General features: G+C 51.3%; 1 protein-coding gene across 1 annotated transcript in view; it reads right to left on the reverse strand.

Annotated features, from left to right (window-relative positions):
* FAM3D (FAM3 metabolism regulating signaling molecule D) overlaps positions 1-25,082 on the reverse strand; it is a 32,408-nt gene that overhangs the window by 370 nt on the left and 6,956 nt on the right. The window contains exons 2-9 of the mRNA XM_063703875.1: positions 20,871-20,921; positions 18,996-19,103; positions 14,707-14,730; positions 10,906-11,023; positions 9,030-9,088; positions 5,487-5,537; positions 2,492-2,576; positions 1,647-1,773 (exon numbers count right to left, since the gene is read on the reverse strand). Coding sequence (XP_063559945.1) covers positions 1,647-1,773; positions 2,492-2,576; positions 5,487-5,537; positions 9,030-9,088; positions 10,906-11,023; positions 14,707-14,730; positions 18,996-19,103; positions 20,871-20,883 — 585 coding nt within the window. The 5' untranslated portion in view covers positions 20,884-20,921. The remainder of the gene's footprint in view (positions 1-1,646; positions 1,774-2,491; positions 2,577-5,486; positions 5,538-9,029; positions 9,089-10,905; positions 11,024-14,706; positions 14,731-18,995; positions 19,104-20,870; positions 20,922-25,082) is intronic.

The raw sequence follows: 25,082 nt of genomic DNA on the forward strand, positions 1-25,082 counted from the left end.
AAATAACAATAATGATAGCAACAATAAAAAGAAGACTCCGACCATGTCTTGAGCGCTTGCTGTATGCCAGGTGGTGTTCTGCAGTGCCTTATGTATTTAATCTGCACAGTGGCCCTAGGGAGTGTGCACTGTTTACATCCCATTCTACAGATGGGGAAGCTGAGGCACAGTGGGTCACTGCCCGTAGTCACTGGCTGGTAAGTGGCAGAACCACCACATAATATTAATTAATACTAATAATAAGGGGTGGGGCGCAGTGGCTCACACCTATCATCCCAGCACTTTGGGAGGGTAAGGAAGGAGGGTCACTTGAGGCCAGGAGTTCAAGACCAGCCTGGGCAACATGGGAGACCCTGTCTCTAGAAAACATAAAAAAATTAGCTGGGTGTGGTGGCGCATGCCTGTGGTCCCAGCTACTCAGGAGGCAGAGGCGGGAGGATTGCTTGAGCCCAGGAGGTCGAGGCTGCAGTGAGCCGAGATTGTGCCACTGCACTCCAGCCTAGGTGACAGAGCGAGACCCTATCTCAAAAAAATATATATACTAGTAATAAGTATGTAAGAAGAATAAAATCACTTAGGATTGTGTCTAAAAAGCTCAGGTTTGGTTTATGAAAGAAAAAAACGTAAATGGCAAAATCTGCTGTTGGAATCACTGTGGCTGACTCTCAGGAATTAAAAAAGAGATTCTAGATGCTACCTGCCTAAAACCCAGTTTCCCAAGTGTGGGGACTAAGAACAGACCGGCTTAGTCCCATCAGGGTGCTTGGTTCATTTTTGTGTGTCGGTCCCGGCCAGCTGGTTGCAGATGGGTGAAGATGATGCTGGGCTTCCTGTACTCCCACGCCTCCTCTGTCTTGCCAGTTCCCCTGGGTCTGGAGCCCAAGCTTTGGGGCAGGAAAGCACCACCTGCCCATGCAGCCTCAGGCCTCTTGCCCTCTTGCTAGGGCCCTGCTGCAGCACCCCCACAGGACATTCGGGAACCACACCCGGCCGCCCCCGCCCACCGGCCTCCTGCGTTCTTCACTGCGTTCAAGTAATTTCTAGTTACCCAAATACATCCTCTTAGAAACACACGCATACAGACCAAGACCACATTTTCTAGCTCAGGAAAAAAATCCTCCCATCCCAGTCGTGGTGCCCTTCCTAGAGCTCAGCACACGGTTCCCTGCACCTGCCCCCTCCAGCACCTCTTGTCTGATGATGGCATCGGCCTCCTCCCTGCCTTCTGACTTCCCTCCTCGTTTTCTCCATGCCTAGCCAGGGAGGCTGAAGGGATGGGGACAGGCATCCTGCTCCTTTCCCCGGGATCCCCTTCCCCACCACACAGCTCCATGTCTCCGTTTCTTTCTCGTTCCTTCATGCCTCACTTGCCCATCATCCTTCTTTTCTCCTTTTCCCTCTTCCTTTTCTGATAATTATCTGTATACCTGCGTATCTATATATGACCCAGCTTTTGCGAAATGGCCAAGGCAGCTTCCTGGCCAATCAGACCACCCTGGCCTTTGGAGTGAATGACAGCCAGGGGCCTCTCCCCAGACAATCCTCCCAATTTTAAGGCCCTTGGGAGGTGAATGGGTGACTCCTTCCTACCACCACCCAGCTCCTCATCCATCCTTCATAGGGCCGGGTTGTGGCCCAGAGCCCACCTGCTCAAAGGGGCTTTTACCCCTGAGGTCTTTGGCTCCTATGAAGACCCAGCTGTCCCGGAAGCCCAGTTGTTTTGCGTAGGAACTCCCCAAGTCAGAGAAGAGTTTCCTGCTTTCATCGTTCATTCTGCAGAGGACCAGAGAGGATGGTCAGGATGCGGGGGTGGGTCGCAGGGGCATCAGGTGGTGAGATTCCTATGGGGCAAGGTTCCCACTCTTCTCCCCATTCAGCATCTGCCCTGGGGGTGCCCAGAGAACGTGGCTGCACTCAGGAAGGACAGGGTAAAGGGCTTCAAGACTTCCTCTCTAAAAGGGCTTCAGATGGGGCTGGAGATGTGTTAAAACAGTACTGCTCTATTTACAAATACAATACACGTTCATTTGGAAAATATGGAAGATCACAAAGAAGTAACTAAGAAATACAGTCTCACCCCTCCTCCCCTTAGTGTGATCAGTGTATATATTTCCATACAGTGTTTTTTTCCCCTCACTTAGCACTAGAGGGTGAGCGATTTTCCACGTCCTTAAATACTTTCTGCACCATCATTTTTGATGCAGTCTATCTTCATTTGTGTATCTATCATATCCTATGTCACCGTATGTCATAGTTTCTGTAGCCAGTCAGCTGTTATTATTGGACAGGGAGAGGGTTTCCAGTTTTTCACTGTGGCAATGAAGGCTGTGATGAACCTCCTAGAACATTTCTTTGCATACTTGTCTGATAATTTCCTCGAGGTAAGTTGCCAGAAAATGGATCTGGCAAAAGAGCAGAAAAGGGTGTGCAGGGTTTGAAGGCATGCAGTTTGCATCGCTGCGTGGCCTGGCAGGTAGAGTTTTCTACTTACCTGGTCCCTGGGTCGTCGTAGGAGGCCACCAGCACCAGTGCACCCCCCGGAATTTCTTTAAGGAATTTCACTAGGTGCGTAACATCTGGGGGAGGAAGGAAAAGGTGCTGGTGATTTAGGGGAAATGAGCCCTGGTCATTCTCATGCTTGTCTACTGCCCCATGATGCAGGAGTCAGCTAGGCCCGGTGGACACTGGGCTGAGCTCAGAAGCCAGGAGGAGGAGCATCCCAGGTGGAGCTCCCTGTAGCCCTTGTCCTAGGGGAGGGCAGAGTGAGGGGAACTCATCCAGGTGATGTGGGGTGGCTTCTGGACACTGGAATTTAGAAATTCCCCTCGTGACTGTGATTTGCAGCTGATGGTGAGCACCACTGGTAGAAGGGCCCTTGTGTGCCTACCCCTCTGGGGACCAAGTGCCATCATCTCTCAGGTGCTCTGGGCCCTTTGCATACCCCAGACCCCATTCTACACTGGACAATGCCCAGATTGTCTGTGCTGACTTTAGGTGGTATAGCACGTGGCCTCAGACAACTGAGATCCCTGGGAGAGAACTCCAGTCGACTATGAATACAACTCTCCTGCTGTGTCAAGGAGCAAGGCTCTGCGTGTGTCTTTAATGCCTCCCTAACTTGCCAAGCTCTCTATTTAACAGAGAACAGCTCTAGGTTTAGCACCTGGGGGAGGCATCAGCATCCAGCTCACTGTGAAGAGGCTGATTTGTTTCCATTGTGATTATTATTATTATTATTATTATTGCTATTATTATTATTTTGACACAGAGTTTCGCTCTTGTTGCCCAGGCTGGAGTGCAATGATGCGATCTGCGCTCATTGCAACCTCCACCTCCTGGCTTCAAGCGATTCTCCTGCCTCAGCCTCCCAAGTAGCTGGAATTACAGGCATGCGCCGCCATGCCTTGCTAATTTTGTGTTTTTAGTAGAATTGGAGTTTCTCCATGTTGGTCAGGCTGGTCTCGAGCTCCCAACCTCAGGTGATCTGCCTGTCTCGGCCTCCCAAAGTGCTGGGATTACAGGCATAAGCCACTGTCCCAGGGCCCTCCATTGTGATTATTTTTATGGTCACCTTCCCTGCATAACAAGTGATAATAGCTTTCCATTTAAGGCAGTAATATAGTTTCCTTTTAAGATATATTTACTTAGGTAAGAAAGAAAGTGATCCAATTTAAAGAAAAATACTAATAATGCAGATATTATTCTAGATATGGTGCAACTCGAGTAGGCTCAAGTTTGGGAACAAGCAGCCTGGTGGCTAAAGCAGAGACTATATCTGTCAAATGAGGATGAGTAACAGCCCTGCTTATAACCTCTATAAAGTGCAAATGTGACAATAACTTTGGGCATACAGTAAGCGTACTACAATGGAACCAAAAATTATTAGCAGGATTGGCTGCATAATTTGCAGGACCCAGTGCAGAATGAAAATGCAGGGCCTTTTAATAAAAAATTATTAAGTATTTCAAGACCACGATGGCAGAGCATCAAGCCAAGTGTGAGATTCTTCCAAGCACGGGACCCGTGTGACTGCCCTGTCCCCAGGTCATAGGCCCACAAAGCTGGCCTTGATTATTAGTATTCCAGTGCGGACCTCTAGGACCTTGGGGAAGAAGCCATTCTCCCAACTAAGGCCAGCTGCCAGCCAGCTCAGTGACAGGTTTCCGGTCAACCACCACAGTCACTCTTCTAAAGAAATGGCCCTTGAACTTTTATGACAAAAGGAGGGAGCTCTTAAAGCACCATTAATTTGTGTTGTTAGCAGATATTATGGTCTGGTGCTTGTCTGGATGGACGGTGGGTATTTGAAAAAATAAAATATGCCTTCTGCTAATGATCACCTCACTTTAAAAAGCCATCATCCCCTTTTGTTTCCTGAAGGGAAGGGCTACTTGCTCACAATGCTTCTGTTTCTGGGTCCCCAACAGCCATGGCTACATTCAAGTTTAGAATAAGGCATTTTAAAACTTAGTTTCATCTTTACACTTTTTTTCCTTTTCATTCTGACAGATGATTTCCTTGCTTCTGAGTAATCTGGATGGAATGAGGGAAGAGCGGAGGGAAGGGGAAGAAGAGGGAAGGGAGAAGACTAACATAGCTTGCCTGGACCCCTCCACCAGTCAGGCTGGATACCCTTCCACCAATTATTTCAGGTTATCATCTAATCCTCACATCAATTTAATGGAGTGGAAACTATAGCTGCCTCTATGTTACAGATGAAGAAACTGAGGCTCAAGAGGCATCACTTGCTTCAGGTCATGCCGCCAGTAGTCTCTGACTCCGGAGACTGGACCTTTTCCATAAACCTGGCCCCAGGCCACGCTGAACATCGGTAGGACTCCAGGCAGGATGTCTGGTCCTCAGCCCCTGGCCTGTCCCCATCTCCTGTTGCCCCTGTCCTCAGCTCTATCCTGTACCAGGAGGAGGGACCTTGCACACTGCATGTGGGCACTTCAGTGTGCCCTTCCAGGCTCCATCCACACCACCCTCCCATCAAGCAACAGCCAGCCCCTGGTCACCCCTCCATCCTGGGGGAGTGTCAGAAGCCTGGGGGTGGGGCACACCTGGTAAGAGATCTGCGTGGGCCCTGATGCAGACTCCAGGTCAGCACACTCCTAGCTCTGCGGACTGCTCACCCATGAGTTGGGATGGAGATGGAGGAGGGCCGGGTAGGGTCTTATGAAGCCCTGGGCCGAGGACAGGGTTCCAGCTGCCCATCCGACGTTTCCTGAGCTCACTTCTTAAATAAAGCATTGCACTTGAATCCCTGTCTCAGGATCTGAGTCTGGGAGATCCCAACTGAGATGGCCAGAAGGAGTTTCGAAAGCAGCAGGACACCCTCAACCCCCACCGCACCTCTTCCTGGGTGCCTCCTGTGGAAAGAAGCACCAGGTACCTCGAGCCACCAGGTCCCTTGCCACATGAAGAGGCTCAGCCCTCTGCACCGCACCCCCCACCGTGACTTCAGTGTCAGCAGAGGCACCTACCTCCAGAGTACATGTCAAATGCCTTCTGTCCCAGCACAGCTCCCGTGGTTCCTAGGGGTTAAGAGGAGAACGATTATCCCCTGTAACACGTATCATTCTGCCTGTCGTTCTGCTGAAAATGGCTAATCTGTAGTCTAAGATCTAAAAACAGAATAAGAATCTAATGAAATCAGGTCCTATAAAGAGCACGCAGGACTAAAGTAGGTTTCCAGGAATGGCTGGCTCATCTGAGAGGTTCAAGAACGTAACGGCTGAGGACATCTCTGGAATCGAACTGAGTCTACTCAGTCTGAGTCTGTGTTCTGTCCTACCAGTTTCTAACGCAGGACTTACCATTTTGACCTCAATTTTTGCATCTGTACAATGGGTTGTGGGAACTAAAGGAGATACATTAAAAATATTAATAGTAGTCATACAAGATGAATTTTAGCTGCAAAATCAAAATCAAAATGACAGTCGTCATTTTATTCCCACCTAAATAGAAAACCTACAACTGGAGTCCTCCACCTCTTGAAGGCAAAGGGATTTGTGTTGGGCTAAGCGGTACTCAGTTTCCCAGGGTCCAGTAACCTGGATTGCGTTTGTGGGTTTTGTGGGAGGAGGTGGCCGAAGGCCAAGCCCTCCAGGGAACCGAGTCTTCTGGAGGAACGTTACAGTTCGCGCTCTTCGCCGCTAGATGGAGGTGTTGCAGAGGGGATGGCAGCTCCCAGGCTTACGGAGGAGGGTGGGGACGAGGCCTAGGCTGTCCAGGTGGCGCGAGCAGGCTCGCTTAGCAGCCCCTCCAGGATTCTCGGGAGCCACGTAGCGTGAACGGAATGCTTCACCTGGGGCTCTTGGAAGGAGTCTGTGAACCCATGGGGCTGCTTTTGTGATCGCGTGCGCTTGTGAATGATTCTGCAATTGGAGAGTGTTGGGGGTGGGGGTGGCGGCCAGCATAGCTGGAAGATCCTGAGGACTCTCTGCCCCACTAAAGGTTAAAGACTACTGGATCCTTAGCAATCCTTGTGTTGTTCTTGGTCATATAGATGAGGACGCTGAGCCCTTTACATGATTTGTTGGGCTTCCCCACATCTGGCATACATAGCACGCATGTATACAGTAGGTGCTGTATACATGGTTGAGACATTTCTAGTCTAGGGAGGTAGTTCAGGTGAATGATTAAGACCTGCAGTTGACTCGATCCAGGTTCAAATGTAGGTGGTTTTATAGGCTGTGTGACCTTGGGCAAGTTGCTTAACCTCTTTTTTTTTTTTTTTTGGACAGGGTCTCTCTCTCTGCTGCCCAGGCTGGAGTGCAGTGGTGTGAGCTTGGCTGACTGCAACCTCGACCTCCCAGGCTCAAGCAATCCTCCCACCTCAGCCTTAGCTGGGACTACAGGTGTGCGCCACCACACCTAGCTAATTTTTTTACTTTTTGTAGAGACGGGGCAGATTCGGGGGGTGGTTCACTGTTACTCAGGCTGTTCTTGAACTCCTGAGCTCAAGCGATCTGCCCACCTCAGCCTCTCAAAGTGCTGGGATTACAGGCATGAGCCACTGCACCCAGCCTGCTTAACCTCTTTGAGCCTTAGTTTCTTACCTGGGAAATGGGGATATTGAGCATAGCTCCATCCTAGCACAGTGATGGGGTTAAATGAAAAGGCACAGTAAGTGCCCAATAAATGCTAGTTCTTATTGCCATTGATGGTTATTTTCATCCTTTTGGCTTTGTGAGAGGCAGGGAAAGAGGCCTAGTCTGGGGCCATCTCATTGGAGAATATTCAAAAAGCTTTTCTCAGGTGCGACCCATTTAGGGGAGAAAGTCAGCAGGTTTCAGCCAGGTCAGCTGCAGCCTGTGCCATTTCCTGCCTGCCCTCACTGTGGGGTGAGGGCAGATGGATGGGAGTGTTGATGTACGCTGAGGCTCCTACAGTCTTCTGGGGTCTGGCATGCACAAAAGAGCGCTCTGAGACCAGCCTGGGCACACCCTCCCTGCAGGAGGGATGCCACTTCATTGAGGCTGGAGTGGAACAGGCCTGGGCCCTCCTCAAACCTGCAGAGGAACGGCTCCACTCAGCCTCCTGCCTCTCCCTGCCCTGGCCCTTCCTGGGCTCTTAGGAAGTTGGCCAGGGCTGTCCTCTGACTCCCGTCTGTCCAGGAACAGCCCCATCACTGCTCCAGGCCTCGACTTCTCCCCTGACCCATTAGGGTTTCTTGGCAGAGCGAGAAAAGGCTTTCTCTGGAGTGAAGTGCAGGGGCTTGGAGCTGGCAAGGCCGGGGCTCCCATCCTACCCTGTTCCTTCCTAAGTGTGCTCATGTGGTCCTGCCACACACAAGCTCGACAAGTTCCTTCCTGAGCATCCCTTACACCTTTTCCCCAACTTGCCCTGACCTTTGTCCCAGAAGTGGCCCTTACAGCCAGTTCTTAGAAAACTCTGTTTTCTAAGAACAGAGGCAGAGAGGAGGTCTGGCTGGGGCTAGACCACCCCTGGTCCTTACCTGACCCTGTAAATCCACTCCCTCCTGAAACGTGTCCCTACTTCAGGCTTGGCGGCCCTCTGGCCTCCTGTTTAAGTGTGTGTCCTGCAGGAGATGCAGGGTTATCAAGGCCATGGATTCCCTTGTGGTCTCCCTGCCTCCAGCCCCCCTACTCCAAGCTGGAGGGAGGTTTCTGGAGTGCAGGCCTGGCCCCTCACACCCTGCTCAAAGCCTTTCCGTGGCTCCCTACTGCTCTCGGCTTCCAGTCACACTTTTTAGCAGGCTTGCTAGCTCCTCATCCTCTGGCCTTGCTGCTCTCCCCAGCCTTGCCTCTCTATGTTGCCCTGCAAACCTCTCTCCCTTCCTTTCCCTTCTCCTCCCTGCACTGTGTTGCCCCTGCCTGGAAAGAGCCTTCCCCAATTTTCTCCTGGCCAGCGCCCACAATCCTTCAGGCCTTAGCTGGCCATCAGCTCCCGCTGGAAGCCTCCCCTGAACCACCCAGGGTCTGTCCCCTGTTCTGCATCCCAGCTCTGCATCCCAGCTCCCATAGCTGTGCTTTCTGCCCCTCCAGAGAGGCTCACCACATTGAGATTGTTTGTGAGCTTCACGGATACCTATGGAGGCTGTGAAGCCAGGGCCTTTCTAGTTCTTGGCTGACCCCCAGTGTCCTGTACAGAGCCTGGCCCACAGTAGCTGCTGCCTGTATTTGTTGAATGAATGAATGAAGGTGTATACTCAGCACGTGATCTTGCACTGTCATTGGTTGTCCCCACATCCTCATTTGTGTTGTTTTAAGCAGAGAGGCTTTGAGGATCGGGTCATGGTTCACTCATGTTCCTTAGGAGAAGTGTGTCCTCCTGAGATAGGAGCATGTGGCAGGGGCCTGGCTAGCTCTGCGGTTTTACAGCTCTGCGGGTCTTTGAGACCTTCTGTTCCCCCAGGCCAGCCACGCTTCCCCTCCTGAGCTCTGCGGGCATTCCTGCCATGAGGTAGGAGCTGAGCCAATGTTGGTTGAATGAATATGCCGCTACCCCCTACCCTTCCTGGTTCTGGGTGGGAACTGTCCGGGGATGGATCTGCAACTCACCATTCACCAGGGCGATGTTTAGGCCTCTGCCCACGTTGTTTTTCACAGGACTCATGATCCTGAAGACAATGAAGAAGAAATATGACAGTCGGTCCCGAGTGTGGAATGAACACTCTGCTCTCCCAGCTGGGGAACTCCGTGAGGACCCACATAAGCAATGTAGAAGCATTGGGAAACACATGCAATAACGGGGGCCATCTGTTTTCTCCTGAAAACTAGTGGTGGGCTGGATTCTCTGAAGAGTTTCTCAAGGCATGTTGGACCAGAGCAACCTGCTCAGAGAAGAGGCAAGGTCCCTGCCTGGGCCTCTGAGGTGTTGGAGGTGGGGCCATCCCACCCCTAGGCCGTGAGGCCTGGCTGCTGGAAGGAGGCAGGACCCAGAAGGTTGCTGCCATCCTGGGGTGTCTGAGTCCCCACGTGGCCCAGCTGTGTTCCTGCTGGCCCAGCATCCACATCCTTGTCTCTGGATGTGCGGTGGGAGAATTGTCTTTCTCCACCAACAGGCCAGGTGGTTCCTGGGATTGACCTCTCTCTCCCAGGTGTGGACAAGCAGAGCATCCTACGTCCCCAGCTACAGCGACTGGCTGATATGGTTTGGCTGTGTCCCCACCCAAATCTCATCTTGAATTCCCACGTGTTGTGGGAGGGACCCAGTGGGAGGTAATTGAATCATGGGGGCAGGTCTTTCCTGTGCTGTTCTCATGATAGTGAGTAAATCTCACAAGATCTGATGGTTTTATAAAGAGGCTGCACAAGCTTTTTCTCTGCCTGCTGCCATCCATGTAAGATGTGACTTGCTCCTCCTTTGCCTTCCACCATGATTATGAGGCTTCTCCTGCCACATGGAACTGTGAGTCCATTAAAATCTTTTTCCTGGATAAATTACCCAGTCTCGGGTATGTCTTTATCAGCAGCGTGAAAACGGACTAATACGCTGGGCTAGGCTTGGTCATGTGACCCAGGCCAGTCAATGAAATACAGGCTTGGGACTTTTGCAGGGATAATTTAGACAGGAAGGCTTTTTTCCCATTAGGGTGCTAGGCTGGGCTAATATGTCAAACCAGCTGGTGGTCTCTCTCTTTAACCACATGGAGAAATCCCTTGCAAGTAGAAAAAAAAAAAGCAAAGCTATTAGACAGAGGAGGGTAGAGCTGAAGATGGGGCGAGAGACAGCCCTGATGACATTGTTTGAATCCCTGGATCCAGGTGGTCCTGAAGCCTGCCTACCACCCCTGGTCTTTTAGGTATTTGAACCCATCACTTCCTTGTTTTGCTTAAACAAGCTGTGGTTAGGTTCAGAATCCTGGTTTAAACACCCGTCCCTGAGTTCTTTCATAGGTTGCACTTGCTGTCCCAGGGCCTTTACTGTCTAGGTTGGATGATGGGTACACAGCCTTTCTCCTGTACTGGGGTGGAAGCCCTGGTGCCTGCTATATCTGGGCTTTGATGCCTGGGTTAGGATCTTGAAACTTCTCTACAGGCATTTCCTTTCATGGGAAGCCCAGCAACTTGGCTGTTAGACTTGAGGTCAAATCCTGGCCCTGCCACTGGGCAGGTGACCCTGTCTGCACCCCACTATCCTCATCTTTACGATAGGGGTAATATCCCCACCTCCCAGGATGTCGGGGGAATGAATGAGAGATGCTGTGAAGCACCAGGCAAGGTGCTGGTGGATGTGGGAGCTGTTTCAATTATTGTTATTTGTGCCTCACACACCCAGAGTGAAAGGGAAGCTGTGGGCTGGTCTCACAAGCCAGCCCCTGCAGCCTCTGAATTTTTTAATGAATGAATGAAATATAAAATAAAATAAAATAAAATAAAATAAAATAAAATAAAATAAAATAAAATAAAACATAGTTGCGTCTTAGGTACTTACATGCGGTCTTCAAAGCACATAGTAGGGCCCACGACGTTGGCGGCCCCACTGCAGATTTTAAATGCAAAGTAGTTGGCTGGGCAGGGCTTGATGAGGCCACACTTGTACTTTTTAACCTCTGGGGAGGAAAGAGACCAGCCTTGGTGGGCAGAAGCTCAGGAGGTACTTGGGGGAGAAGGAAGGGAGGCCAGGGCTAGGGCCAGGGCGCAGCTTGGGACGAAGCTCAGAGCCTCTTTCTGGGGGAGCCTTCGCTGATCGCAAAGTCTGGGAGATGTGCCCTTCTGGGCTCCACAGTGCCTCCAACAGCCCCCACCAGAGCACACAGGACCAGCCCAGAATGAACTTTTGGGCTTCCCATCACAGCTCCAGCCACAGGAGGGCACCCTTGGTAAATGTAACCAGAGTAAACCTGAGTCACCATGACGAAGGGACTCTCCTGAGAACCTCTCATTTGGGCCATGGCAGCCTTCTGAGTCCCTAGAGGCCCCTGTTGAGAACTCCCAGGGACCCTGGCGGGGTGAGTGGGAGCACTTCTGTCTAGCCAGGTTCCCTTGGGCAAATTCTCAACCTCCTTGCACCTCATCTTATCTGCAAAATGGGGTATCTGTGGTGCCTCCCCCACTGGGTTCTTGTGAGGAATACATGAGTGTGGTTTAATGCTCAGTACACATTGGCTATTCTTCTCATCATTCATTCATTTATCACTCATTTACTGAGCATCTACTGAGTGCCTGATGCTGGAATACAACAGAGAACAGGCAGACGGTTCCGGTTCTCCCACTGGGAGCTCAGCACGGTGTTGGGAGCCCACTGGGTACTCACTAAGTGGCACCTCTGGTGATGCTGGCTGTTCCTAAGACCTGCATCTTCTCCATGCAGCCTTCACAGGGTAAATTGGGGAGGTCCATGCCTGGGGGGAGATGCTGGTGGGACCTAAAGATGTGGCTGAGCGGCTGAGCCCTCAACGTGCTCTTTGAGTTCTGGGATGACACCCGCCCTTGCAGCCTGGCATGTTCTATTTCATCGTAATGTGTGCTTTTTAGCACCCGCTGACAGTTTGGAAGGCAGCATTAAGGAGGACTGGGTAAACATGGATTTGGAGAATGCTCATCTGCAAAGGGAAAACGGGGGTTGGGCAGCCTTTCCCTCCCCAGCCCCTGTGCCAGGCGTCTGGCCAAGGTCTGCCAGTGTGTGCTTTGGAGCAAAGCTGCGGGCTCCTTAAGGAAGCTTGCACATGCCAAGACCTTGCTGCATGCAAGGCACTGGGGCCAGGACTTTATGTTTATTATCTTATTGACTCATCCTAAAAACTCTTGTGCCTGGCACATAGTAGGCACTGGATAGTCTTCACTGCATAACATGTACAATATTTGGGCCAGGCTACACCTGAGGCTGGTAGGGACCATGAGGTTTCCAGGGTCCTCCCTGGTCTATAGGGAGCTTTTAGGTGAATCAGGAAAATGCACCCCTCTGGAGGGGCACAACCCACTGTTGCCAGGCTTGGCGAGCACCTTTGAGTAGGTAAAGGTGCCCCTTCTAGGAGCAAATGCAGCCCACACCAGGGAACCCTGCTGGCTTGGTTTCCCTCCACTGAGCAGGCAACCCTGGGAATCTGAGAGGAAATGCCTGTCCGGGGCTCCCCCTCTCCTGGTTTCAGCACACACACGTGATGGGTGGAACTGAACTCAAACCATGACATTGTCACCCAGAGAGTGGGCAGGGGGCAGAGGCATCTGTGAAGGGCTGTTCAGGAGACAGTGGGTATCCAAGCCTGTGGCTTAGGGGAGAGAGGGCCGGGCTGGGGGTGGACCAACTGCCCTTCTCCTCCTTCTGGGCAGGATCCCTATGAAGGGGCCCAGCCCCCACCTATGGGATTGGCTGAGGAGTGATGCTGGGGCGGGAAGCCAGGGCCTGGCTCCTGGTCTCCTACAGCCTTGGGGCCCCACCTCCAGCCATGTGCACCCCTCACCCGGGGATCTCACCTATGCAGGGAGATCATTCCCAGCCCTGGGGACCACTTCTGGAGTTTGCCCAGAGCCTAATCAATTGCAGCTAAGTCTGATAAACCTGATGTCAACAGGCTGGCTTAAGCAGGCTTTTCCAGCATTGATTTTCTGACCATCCAGCCTTCACAGTCACGCTGCTGGATGAAGGGAGATGAGGCCAAGGGGGCCTCAGCCTCTGGGAGGCAGGAGATTTGCTCTCTGGGTTCTGGCATAGAAGGCTGCTCCCATCAGCTGCCTCAATCCCTGAGGCCCAACCCCCCTGGGAACCCTTGTGCTATTGCTCAGGGCATGGAACCGGTGTGCTACCAAGAGCACTGGGGCAGGGGTTCATTCAGGAAATAGGCTGCTCTTTCATTAATCTGCTCTGTGGCTTGCCAGAAATTGCTCCCTTTATCTTTGCAAACTGTGAAATCAGGGAGTTGGTTTAGATCAGGGTTGTCAAACAGGTTTCCTCAAATGTCAGTGTGGACCTCCTGTTAAAGGCTTAATGATAAATCTCTCAAGGCTGGCTATGGGCTTGGAGGGAAAGAATGCTGGGATTGATTGGTGATGTCTGCCATGGGAACAGGCAGGGTGGAAAGCAGCATGTGTGCTTGAATTTGCTATCCCCCCAGCAGGTGATGCCTAAGTGTTTGATAGCAACAAGATGCTGTGACACTCTGTGTCCACTTCAGAATATGACTGAGGAGACTTCAAGGAGCTAGGGTTAAGGGTGTGGGGTGAATGATTTGTGTTGCTTCATATTGTCTTTGCCTTCTGTAATCTCACAGTGTACTGGGGCACCCATGTCCCTCTTAGCCAGGCAAAATCCTATTTTGGGACCCACAGCCCTCTTCAGAGTCACCACCATGTTGAGAAGGAAATGGAGAGGGCCTGGAGGTGCTGCCTCTTGCAAAGAGGGGTTGAGGGGGTGGGCTCTGGACTAGATGGTGGAGGGGGTTTGACTTCTGCCTCACCACTTACAGCTGTGTGACCCTGGCCAAAAGATTTCACTTCTCAGTGCCTTAGTTTCCTTACCTATAAAAGGGGCTACTTATAGCACCAACATAGGGTTGTATGTAGGATTGCATGAGATGCCTGTGAAGTTCTGAATCCAGTGCCTGGCACATAATAGACACTCAATCATCGTTACTAGTACCATCATCACAGCTCTCCCTCCCCTTCCTTGTCCTGACTCTCTAGCCAAGGACTCCACTGGAGTATTCTTGCCTTTAGGCCTTTGCAGAGGGGATACCTCCTCCCTGAGGCCTTCCAGGGGGTGACCCTCCTGGAACCCAGGGCACTTTCTCCACTTCTCTTAGGCAGGTCTGGCATTTCCACCCCAACAGACAATCAGCACCCACTTCTGTTTGTCTCTGGGGCCCCTGTAGCGCCTGACGTGGTCTCTGGCACTTTGCAGCAGGAACCCTGAGCCAAGCCTGGGGTCACTGCAATGGGGTTAAGGAGCACAGCCCTGGTCCTCAGGCTCCCAGCTGTGTGGGGTTGTCAGAAACGGGGGGCAGGGGCAGGGTTCGGTCCAGACTGCAGCAGGGGTACTGGAGAAGGGGCAGAGTTGAACTGTGTCTCTACAGTCTGAATGACTGAGAGGGGGCCACCCCTGCCACAGGGCTTAGAGGCTTCAGAAGGCACCATTGGGCCATGGGAGGAGAGGACTGGGAAGAATCAGGAAGCCCAGGTTTCTCTGGGACCTGCAGGGCTCAGAGCAGGGGCCCTGGGCCTTGTTGCCCTAGGGCAAATGGGAGCAGGGGGTGAGTGGATGAGGTCGGGGGAGGTGTGGAGCTGCACAGATACTCACGGATCTCCTTGGTGGGCGAGGCTGCTGGAGAAAAGACAGAATCTGGTTAGAGGAAAAGCACTTCGGACCCTCCTGCAGGATGGAGGTTGGGGGCTGGGGGCTGGGGAGTGGGAATAAGGGGCTTTAAATTGGCGCCATTGAAATGAACTAAAAATCCCTTGCCACTGTCACCCCTTCACACACATACATACACACACAGCACACATATACACAGATACGCGTGTGTACACACACACACACACATACACATGCACACACACACGCATGCAGATATATGTGACACTCATGTATGCATACAGACACACACGTATGGTCACATATACAGACACACATGTGTGCACACACAGACATGTGTACACACACGCATACACGTGTGCATATACACACATACACTTGTACAAGACACACACACGACTCTCCCTTGGTTCAAAAGAAGCTGGGCTGTTTGAGACCCATTGGAGTTTGTGCCCTAGTTCCCAGTATACGACTGCATGAGACATTTAACCTCCCTGGGCCTCAGTTTCCTTGATAGCACATGGAGATGGCACATGTGATGTCAGCCACCCTCACAGGGCCATGGAGGGGACCCAGTGAGATCACTGTGTGAGGGCCAAGCCCGGTGCCTGGCCCTTGGGCCCCAGTGAAGGGTAGAGTTGTGCTGCTGTGGGTGTTTGGCCCATATTGGGGTGTCTCTTTCCTGACTGCCCACAGTGCATATTGTCTGCACTGGCTCTAGGGCCCTTGGCCACTTCCTGACATCTTATACCATATCCTAGTTGTTTCTGTGGTTCTACATCATATCTCCCACCATGCCAGCAGTGACGCCTGGAGGACAGGGCCTCCAGAGGAAGCAGAAATGCTAGGGGAAGAAACTCTCCTTTTTTGGGGGAACCCCCCACAACACTTACACGCTTTCCATTTGGTTCTCAGGTGCTGTCCATCTGGAAATGTCCCTACCCCTTGCCTCCAAGGCCCCAGGAGTGGCATGAGACCCAAGCTGGGTCAATCATACTGTTACATTCCTCTGGAGACAGAGCCCTTCCCTACTTCCCTATGTTGATATATAGTGGGTGGGGGTAGGGGGAGAGGGAGAGAGAGGGAGAGAGAGAGAGAGAGAAAGTGCTTTTTCAGCCAAGTGAGAAGATAAGCATCAGGAGAGGAGCCATCCTGCCTGCCTTAGAGAGAAAGCTGCCCATGGAATGAGGCCCTAATCTGTTGAGGTCAAGTAGCAACAAGCAAAGCCCAGGGATGTAGAAAGAAGAGAGACCAGCTCTGGGGACTTCATGGGAGACTCCTGGATTCAGCCACAGCTGAAGCCACAAGATGCCCATAGTGGACGATCAAGACCTCATGTTTTGTTGAAACCAGTTAAAGTTGAGTTGGTCACTCTCATCTTTTTATTTTTTATTTTTATTTTTTTGAGACGGAGTCTCGCTCTGTCGCCCAGGCTGGAGTGCAGTGGCGCGATCTCGGCTCACTGCAAGCTCCGCCTCCCGGGTTCACGCCATTCTCCTGCCTCAGCCTCCCAAGTAGCTGGGACTACAGGCGCCCGCCACCACACCCTGCTAATTTTTTGTGCTTTTAGTAGAGACAGGGTTTCACCGTGTTAGCCAGGATGGTCTCGATCTCCTGACCTCGTGATCTGCCCGCCTCGGCCTCCTAAAGTGCTGGGATTACAGGTGTGAGCCACCGTGCCCGGCTGGTCACTCTTATCTGAAAGAACTCTGCTTAACTTCCTACGCACAGGGGTTCTTAATCTGGTTTCTGTGCCATGATTCCCTTTGGTGGTTTGGAAAAGCCCATGAACTCCCCTCAGAATAAAATTATTCTCACTTCCCTTGAGACACTTATCACTTTATACTCCAACAGACTGTGTTATTAAATGCATAAAGTAAAATAGATTGGAAACCAATTATATATCAATATAATAGTAAAAACAAAAACCAAATTTGTGCTATAGTAATATATGTGCTTCTATATCAGTGCATTAAATAATAAAATGAGGGTATGTGCACTCAGGTTAGGAACCTTTGAAGTAAATGAAAATTACCCCCTTCAGTGCTGAAACATCAATGGTTTTTACTGGCCATCTTTCCCACTGGTTACATTTCCTGCCACTGTAAACATTTCTTGAGACTCTGCATCATGTTAATGCACTTTCATTTTTCCACATGCTGTAATGAAGTCTGTTTCTTTCTCTGACTCAGACCATGAGCAGGGCCACATGTTCCTCATTGAGGGTCCCTGGGGCCAAACACAGAGTTCAAAACCCAGCAGTCACTTAATGATGGTTGGTTGGAGATGTTGGCTTGTCAAACCCCAGGTAGTTGAGTACTGAGAGAGAAATAATTACTGGGTCTCTTTTCAATTACTGCCCCTCTCCCACCTCGGACTGGGGCACTCTTCTCTAGAGGACACCCCTGAGCCTCCTACACTGACCTGGGCCCCTCACCTTTGAGGCCATTAGTGCAGCCACATCACTGTCTAGTTTGTAAAAGCAGCGATCCTGGGCGGGGGGGGAGGGGGGGGGCGCGGGGGGGGGGGGACACCTGGCCACTAAGCAGCTATATAAACTTCTAAATCATCTCAGCATGGGCTGTGGAACATGCTTGACAAGAAGCAAACAAGGTAAGGGATCGCAGACACTCCACTGTGGGGTCATGTTCAAGAAGGAGTGACTGGTTTACTTGCTGCCTTAGGAAGCTGGGAGAGGCTCGGGTCACTGATGTTTGTGATGATGTCAATGTACATGGTTCTTGGTCTTCAAGTGGGATGAATCCAGAGATATAAATCCCTCCCCTTCACTTCTTCCTTTGATCAGAAAGGATATGAATCTGGGAGACCTGGGTTCCCGTTCTTGTTCTAATATCTCCAAGAGGAACTTGGGTGAGTTTTTAAATCTCCTCAACCTTCTGTTTTCTCAGAACACATGTGAAACCACACCAAGGATTGTGCTTGAGTCCATTCCACAGCCACACCATAGATCACTCTGTGGGACATTTGTGCAGGTTAAATGAGACTATGCATGTAAAGCAGCTAGCATCTAGCATCCTTCCACCTGTCCATCCATTCATTCATTCATTCATTCATTCATCTATCCACCCACCCACCCACCATCTACCCATCTAGCCATCCACCCATCCATCTACTCACTCATCCCTTCTCCACCCACTCGTCCATCCATCCACCCTTCCCTCCATCTACCCATCCACCCATCCGTCTACCCACTCATCCCTTCTCCACCGACCCATCCATCTACTTATCCCTCCATCTATCTATCCAGCCATTCACACATGCACCCACTCACTCATCCATTCTCCACCCACTCATTCATTCACCCATCTCTCCATTTGCCCATTCATCTGTCCATCTACTCATCCCTTCATCTACCCATCCAACCATCCATTTATCTATCCACCCACCCACTCAGCCATTCTTCACTCATCCATCCATCTGTCCATCCATCTGTCCATCCATCCATCCATCCATCCATCCATCCATCCATCTCTCCATCTACCCATCCATCCATCTACTCATCCTTCCAACTACCCATCCATCCACCCACCCATTTATCCATCCATCCATCCATCTGTTTTTTTTTTTTTTCACTCATCAAATGTTTACTAGGCATCTGCTCTGTGCCAGGCACTAGAGAGGTGGATGCACACAAAATAAAATCCTTGTCTTCAGGAAGCTCACATTCTAGGGTGTGGAGACAGGCAACAAACAATGAAACATAAAAACCATAATGACAGATAATGATGGTGTTCTGAAGGGAAAAGCCTGACATGAGAGAAGCTAAACTAGGAGGAAGGGGTGCAACCTTAGCAGGGCAACCTTAGCTGAAACTCGAAGGCTGAGAAGGAGCCAGGTGGGAGGGCAGGTGGGGGAGATCTGCATGAAGAGATACAGGAAGAGGGAGCAGCAGGTGCAGGTGAAGACGCTCAATACATGATGTTCTTTCTTCCTTTCCTCCCACCTCCCTTCCTTCTGTTCTTCCTCCCTCTGTCCTTCCTCCTTTCTTTCCTTCCTTCTTCGGGTCACCTTTTCAAAGTGGTCCTTGATGTGGGCACATGTGTTGCCCAGGCCCTTGCAATGCACCTCTGTTCCCCATGGACTCCACCCTTCCTGGTAGTCTGGGGGTGCCCCCTCTCCCTGCAATTGCTGGGGTCCCAAAGGCAGCACAGCTTGTCATGTCTCCTGGGTCACCTAGGGATGGAGGGAAGAATATGTCTTCGGCCCCCAGGCCTGGTCTGCAGTTCCTGTCCCCAGCAGTGAGCCCCACTCACCCAGCCAGCGTGGCAGACGGATGGTTTTCATGCTGAAGCTCATGTAGCTTCGAATAAACATCCATGTCGTGACTATGGCAAAGATGAGGGCCAGGAGGCGAAGCACACCTGCCGAGCAAGGGGATGCTGCCAGGAGACCACAGAGCCAAGACCACATCGCAAGACCACGTGTGAGTTCTTCCCAAATCCCACAGACCCCATGCTATAGGCTCAGACCACATCCACGCTGGGGACCAGACCATGGGACCATGTGTTAAGACGTGTGAATTTGTCCAGTGGCCAGTTAGTGAGATTGTGATGCCAGGTCATGTGGCAACATTCCCCCAAGTGGGTCCCCTGGGAGAGAAAGTTAAAAATGTACCTGCCTGGGCTCCACTTAGCCCTCCAGAGGGAGAGAATCTCTAGCAATGAGGCCAGCATTCTAGACCTTTCTGTAGCCCCTTAAGGGGAGGCCTGAGAACTGCAGTGGGAGGGCAGGACTCTGGGAGGGGAGCCCTGGAAAAGGAGTCAGGAAGGCTGTGGCCAGTGCTCAGGGCAGCCAGCAGTGCTGTGTCTCTGAGCAGGAGCTCAGCCTCTCTGAGCTGAAGTCCTTCAGGCACAGAGCAGACCTGGTAACACCCTTGCCCCTGAGCTTGTTGGCAGGGATATTGTAGTTGTCAAAAGTAGGCAGCTTCCAGGTGGCTTGGGGTTGGGGCTGCCCCCAACAGTTTCCATCAATTCTCCCTCAAGGCCTCCACAAATAACCGCACACTGGACTTGCTGTGCAGCTTCCAGACAAGCCACAGCTCCCTGGCCCCTGCCTCATGGCCAGATTGCTTTCTGATTCCCCATGTGATTGGGGAACAACCCCACACATGGGGACGAGCCACCTGGAGTTCCCTTTCTTTACAGGGACCGGAAAGCAGGCTCCATTTCACATCCCTGCTACCTTCTGAATCAGACCCACCCATTCTGCTCTGACTCTTGAGGCACAGGCCCAGCTGTGGCACCCCTCCCTCTGACCTCCCTGTTGGCATCTCCCCTGCTCCCCAGCCCCAAATTCAGCTCTAGAGCCTTGAACTAGTCTCTGACTACTCAGGCTGGGGAGAAGGCCCGCCGGGTCCTGTGGGGTGGGATGCAGGTCTGTGGGGATCCCTGGTCTTCAACGGCACAGCACGGATCTAGGCACCCAGAATTCCTCTTGGATATCAGCTCATGTTCACCCAGCACTCAATTTTGTGCCAGGCACCATGTGAGCAACTTTTGAATACATTATCTCAGTTCATTCTCTGAGTAACCCTATGTGCTGGATACATTGATTATTCCCATTTTACATATGAGGAAACTGAGAGGCAGTCACTTCCCCACTGTCACTTGGCTAGTAAGTGTTAAAAGTGGGGTTTAAACCCAGAGAAGTAAGCTGACTTCAAAACCCTGTGCCCCTGACTCCTTACAGCTGTTCTGGAATGTAAATGAGGCAGGTGCATTTCCTGTCTGCTGCCTCAGTTTCCCTATCTGTACAAAGGGGGGTACAGTATGAGGGTGTGGACTAGAAGGCCTTTGCCTCCCTCTAGAATTTTTATGGTATAAAAATTCTAGAATAGCCCTCCTCGAGGTAAATATTTTTGTCTCTAATTTCCAACCAGGCCAAGTGTTTCCAAGATGGGCACTCTCAATGATCCCAGCCATGTGGGGCCTCTGTGCAAAAGTTCCTCATGCCTTTCAGCCTAGAGACAGGAAGTCGCCTCTTCTACTCTTCCAGCCTCCCCTGGATTGCTTTCCTCCTGGAATTCCGGCCTGACCATTTGAGAACAGATACAGCCAAATCACTGTGAGCCCAGGATGGGTGGACACAGCTGACAGAAAAATGACTCCAAAACCAATTTCAGAGCCTACCTGACACTCTCATCCTGTCCAGGTGAAGGGTGGCTTGGGGTCAGCTTCCACCTATGGAGAGAAGAAAATCCAGCTGGAAACTGGCATCAGGTCTGCAAGTGACCAAGCCTGAAGATGAGGGACAGGGACCTCTAACTGTGGAGATCATAATTCTTTCAGCTGGGTTCCTCACCACCTGCCATATGAACAAGAGGGCAATTTTCCTCCTTTCCTGTCTGCCTCCATGTCTCCTTCACTCTTGCCCCTGGAGTTTTATATTCAATTCTCCATGTTTTTTTGAAGTGCAGAGATTAGAAAGTAGAGGAAGGTGTAGTCTGGTAAGCCACTGTCTTTTAGGAGATTTGATTTATTCACTTATCCATCTATCCATTTGTTCATCCATCTGTTCACCCATCCATCCATCAACCCATCAGTTGATTCATCCATCCATCCATCCATCCATCCATCCTCTATCCATTCACTTTTCCATCCATCTGTCTATCCTCTATCTACCTGTCCATCCATCCTTTCAGCTGTCTATTTAGCCCTCCTTCCCTTCCTTCCTACCAGCCAGCCAGGGAGGTTGAGCTAGCTAGCTGCAGTGAAACCATCAGGGAGCAGAAGCCCAATCGATCTTTGTTTATTGTGCCAAGATAAACAGTAATCACAACTCATGTATTACAGGTGACTTTGTACCAGGTGCCATCTATGCATTATCTCTTTAATCCTCACAACCCCCATGTTAGGGATGAGTAAGCAAGACCCACCATGGCTAAGTCCAGGGTTATTCAGCTTGCAAGGGTGAGAGCCAGAATTTGGATGCAGGTTTCTGGCTGCTGAACGCTCCCTGACACCCCTCTTCCTCTGCCCTACTGCAGTCTCACTGCCAAGAATTTTTATCTCAGAGGAGGGTTGAAACCAAAGTTTTCTCCCTTATTCAGTTCTGAGCAGGGCAGGGTCATCTTTCTCTCCACCTCCCCCTGTGTCACCCCCCAGGTGCTGGGCAGTTTTACCAGTGATTTGCAGCTTTGAAACCCCCAGAAGGTCTGTGGAGACTTAGAGGACAGGAGGTCTTTGGTCCCAGATTTCCCACACCAGCTCCAAGGCAGCAGGTAACCTTCTCTGACTGTGATGACCTCTCCCACAACTCTTCCTGCCCCCTGCCCACCCCAGAGTCTTTATCCTAAAAATCCATCTCAACAGACATGGTCTCCAAAGTTCAACTGCCAAAGGCTCAGACCTGAGACAGGAGACTGGGCTCATGCCTGGCACAGCCCCCAACACCCTCTTCAACCTTAAGCAAGTCTATTCGCCTCCTTGGCCCTCCATATGTACATTGAGAGGTGTTCGGGCTGAACCAGTCCTTAATGTTTAAGCAACAATAACAGCAACAGCAACAGCAACTGCAAAACCACACCTCCTCTTGTGAATTGTAACAGTCCTCCCACCACCCTGATCCTACTCCTCTAGGGCCTTCCAGGTTAGAAAACCAAGCTGTCACCTGGCTCTACCCACAGAAAAATTGTGGAACTTTAACTTCCTGAAATTCAGATTACCAGCTTTTTTTTTCCAGATAAAAAATATATTATGATCACGACTACGCTTTGGATGCGACCTACAGTCCAGGAACCTAGGTTCCTGGATGAGACTCCAAAGACATTTGGAGGAACCCCATGTTAGAGGAGCCAGGAGAGTCGGTGGCCGGACAGGATGGAAGGACAGGGACAGGGTCAGAGAGATGGGGTTGGATGGACAGACAGACATGAATATTCACAGAGGGTGTGTACAGAGACACTCCAGTCTGGGACAGAGTTGAAGGGGGAGAGGGAGAGAGGGGGCAGGGTGGTGGGGAAGAGAGAGAGAGAGAATGAGAAGAGTTAGACACAACAAGTACTTTTAATATGCGCACACACAGATTCAAAGAGAAACACTCAGAGACAGACAAGAGAGATAGGGACAGACAGAGGATAGGGGACACACACCTGGGCAGAGGGTTAGCCTCTTGCTGTCCTGTCCATGCTGAGCAGGAAATCTGCCTTCAGGGCAGTGGGGTGGAGAGGGGCAGGGGCCAGGGGCCAGTCCCCATTGGGCGGTGAGGGCTCCCCAGCCTGCTCTTCCTCTGGGCTGAGTTGCCCTCCCAGCACCTGCAGAGCTACCTGGTGTCGTGAGTTTCTAGCCTGCTCACCCTGGCAGCCCGTGAGTGCTCTGGAGCTGGGGCCCAGGACTGGCCTGCTGGGGTGGGGAGGGGGAAAGACACTCGGAGCAGGTACACAGGGTGGAGCAAGAATCCCTCTGTAGCCACCCAAACCCAAAAGAGTGTGTTTTCTCCTTCCTGTTGGAGATTGTCCCAACCTGTTATTCAGGTTACAAAGTTGCCCGGCAAAGGAACGAGGAGAAAAGTTCTATTGCCCTGGATGCTTACCTAGCCAGCCTAGCATGGCTAAGTCCACTTAGGGGTGGTGTATATGCAAGTGGCAGTGGAAGGGGAGGGGGCAGGTCTGGGGACAAGGTAGGGTTGGTGAAGGCATGAATCACTGCAAGCCACCACATTCCTCCCATTGTCTGTCCTCACTGTCCTTGGACCTCTTCCTCTGTCCTGCCCTTCCCCATAGCTCCCTTCTCATTTCTAACTGCAGGTCAGCCATGTGTGTAAGCCCCAAGCCTCTCTTTTCAATGGCAGGCCTAGGATGCGGGGCATTGAGGAAGTGCTGGATGAATATTTGGAAACTGAATGAATTGAATTCTTGCATCGTCCTGGAAGGTTAGAATGATTAAACCACCAGATAGAGAAGAAAGTTGAAGTTCAGAAAGGGCAAGTCACTTGTCTAAGGCCACACAGTCAGTTGTGGAGCTCATTTCCAAAGCATTCTCTGAGCATCCCTGGGAAGATTGGGGGAGATAGGGCTGTGAGCAAGACAAATTCTGGAGCAGCCCCAGGCCTTTGCACTTGCGAGTCCCTCTGTCTGAATACGGTTCTCCTATTTCTTTGTCTGGAATACTTCTTTGTCTGGAATCCTTCAGGTCTCATTGGAGAAATCACTTCTGGGAAGCCTTCCCTGACTCTCTCAGTCAAGGTTCAACACCTACCTGTGGTCCTGGATGGGAGCACATCCATCATGACAGCCTGCCCTGTCATAAGGGTCTGGCCAATCAGAGCTTTGCAATTTCCCTGTGACTGGTTCAGGAGTGAGCATGTGACCCAAGCAAGGCCAACCAGACTTTTCCCTGCGATTGATGTATGGGAAACTGGGGAGAGAGAGGCGCTCTTCTCCCTGGAGATGCTAAGCTAGATGTGATAAGTCTGGGGCTACTGAGGTCCCATCCTCAACCACTATGGTGCATCCCTCCTGTGGTAGACGTGTCCTGCCAGCAGATGCAAATACAGGGGCAGAGCAGCTGGGGCAGTGCATGTGATCTTGGTCTTAAAAGCATCAGGCAGCGAAAACCTGTGATACTGGGAAAAGAGAACGAATTTGTGGATCAGACAGACCTGGGTTTGCCACTTACTAGTTGTGTTTTTCCGCACATCTCTCCAGGCTTTGATTTCTTCCTTTGTGAAAAGAAGGTGATGCTATCTACCTGTCCTGGAAGGGATGTTGGGCAGTGAGGCCACCTGTCTGGAAGGGGTCCGCCGGCCTAGCAGGGTCCACTCATCTCTTCCTTGTTGACAGGCCCCCTTCACTCTGCTGCCTCTCGCTAGTGCACCTCCAGGGCACGATTCCTATACGGATGTTTGTTCTTTCTGCAGACCCAAAATGCCATCACAGCTCCTTTCCGCCTGCCGGTCTGTGACATTTCTTAAAGGCCCTACAGGAGCCGGGATGTCAGCACTTCCTGTTGCTTGCGGCCTTCTGTACACAGGGCCTTTAATCTCAACCATGACCTGTCCCAGAGCCAAGATGGACAGAGAAAGAGATGCTGTCTCTCCAGGCTGAGAAGGTGGAGCAGTGCACCCTGGTGGAGAAATAAATGACTATTTTCCCTGCTTAAATCCTGGCTCCTGGCCCGGCATTCTGTGAATCTCTCCGTGAAAGCACCTTGTCAACCTTCACAGTCAGCCCTGATTTTCAGGCCAGCTTCCCCTCCAGGGAGTGGCTCTCAAAGGCTTTCTTCATCCGCAGCCGGGTGCTAGCACCGAGGCACACAGTATGTGTGCAGTAAATGTTGTTGGAAGGAAGGAAGTGGGTTTCCGTTTGGGAAAGGAAACTGGGAGGTAAAAAGCTAGGAGCCGCT

The sequence above is a fragment of the Gorilla gorilla genome, chromosome 2, assembly GCF_029281585.2.
Source record: "Gorilla gorilla gorilla isolate KB3781 chromosome 2, NHGRI_mGorGor1-v2.1_pri, whole genome shotgun sequence".
NCBI lineage: Eukaryota > Metazoa > Chordata > Mammalia > Primates > Hominidae > Gorilla > Gorilla gorilla.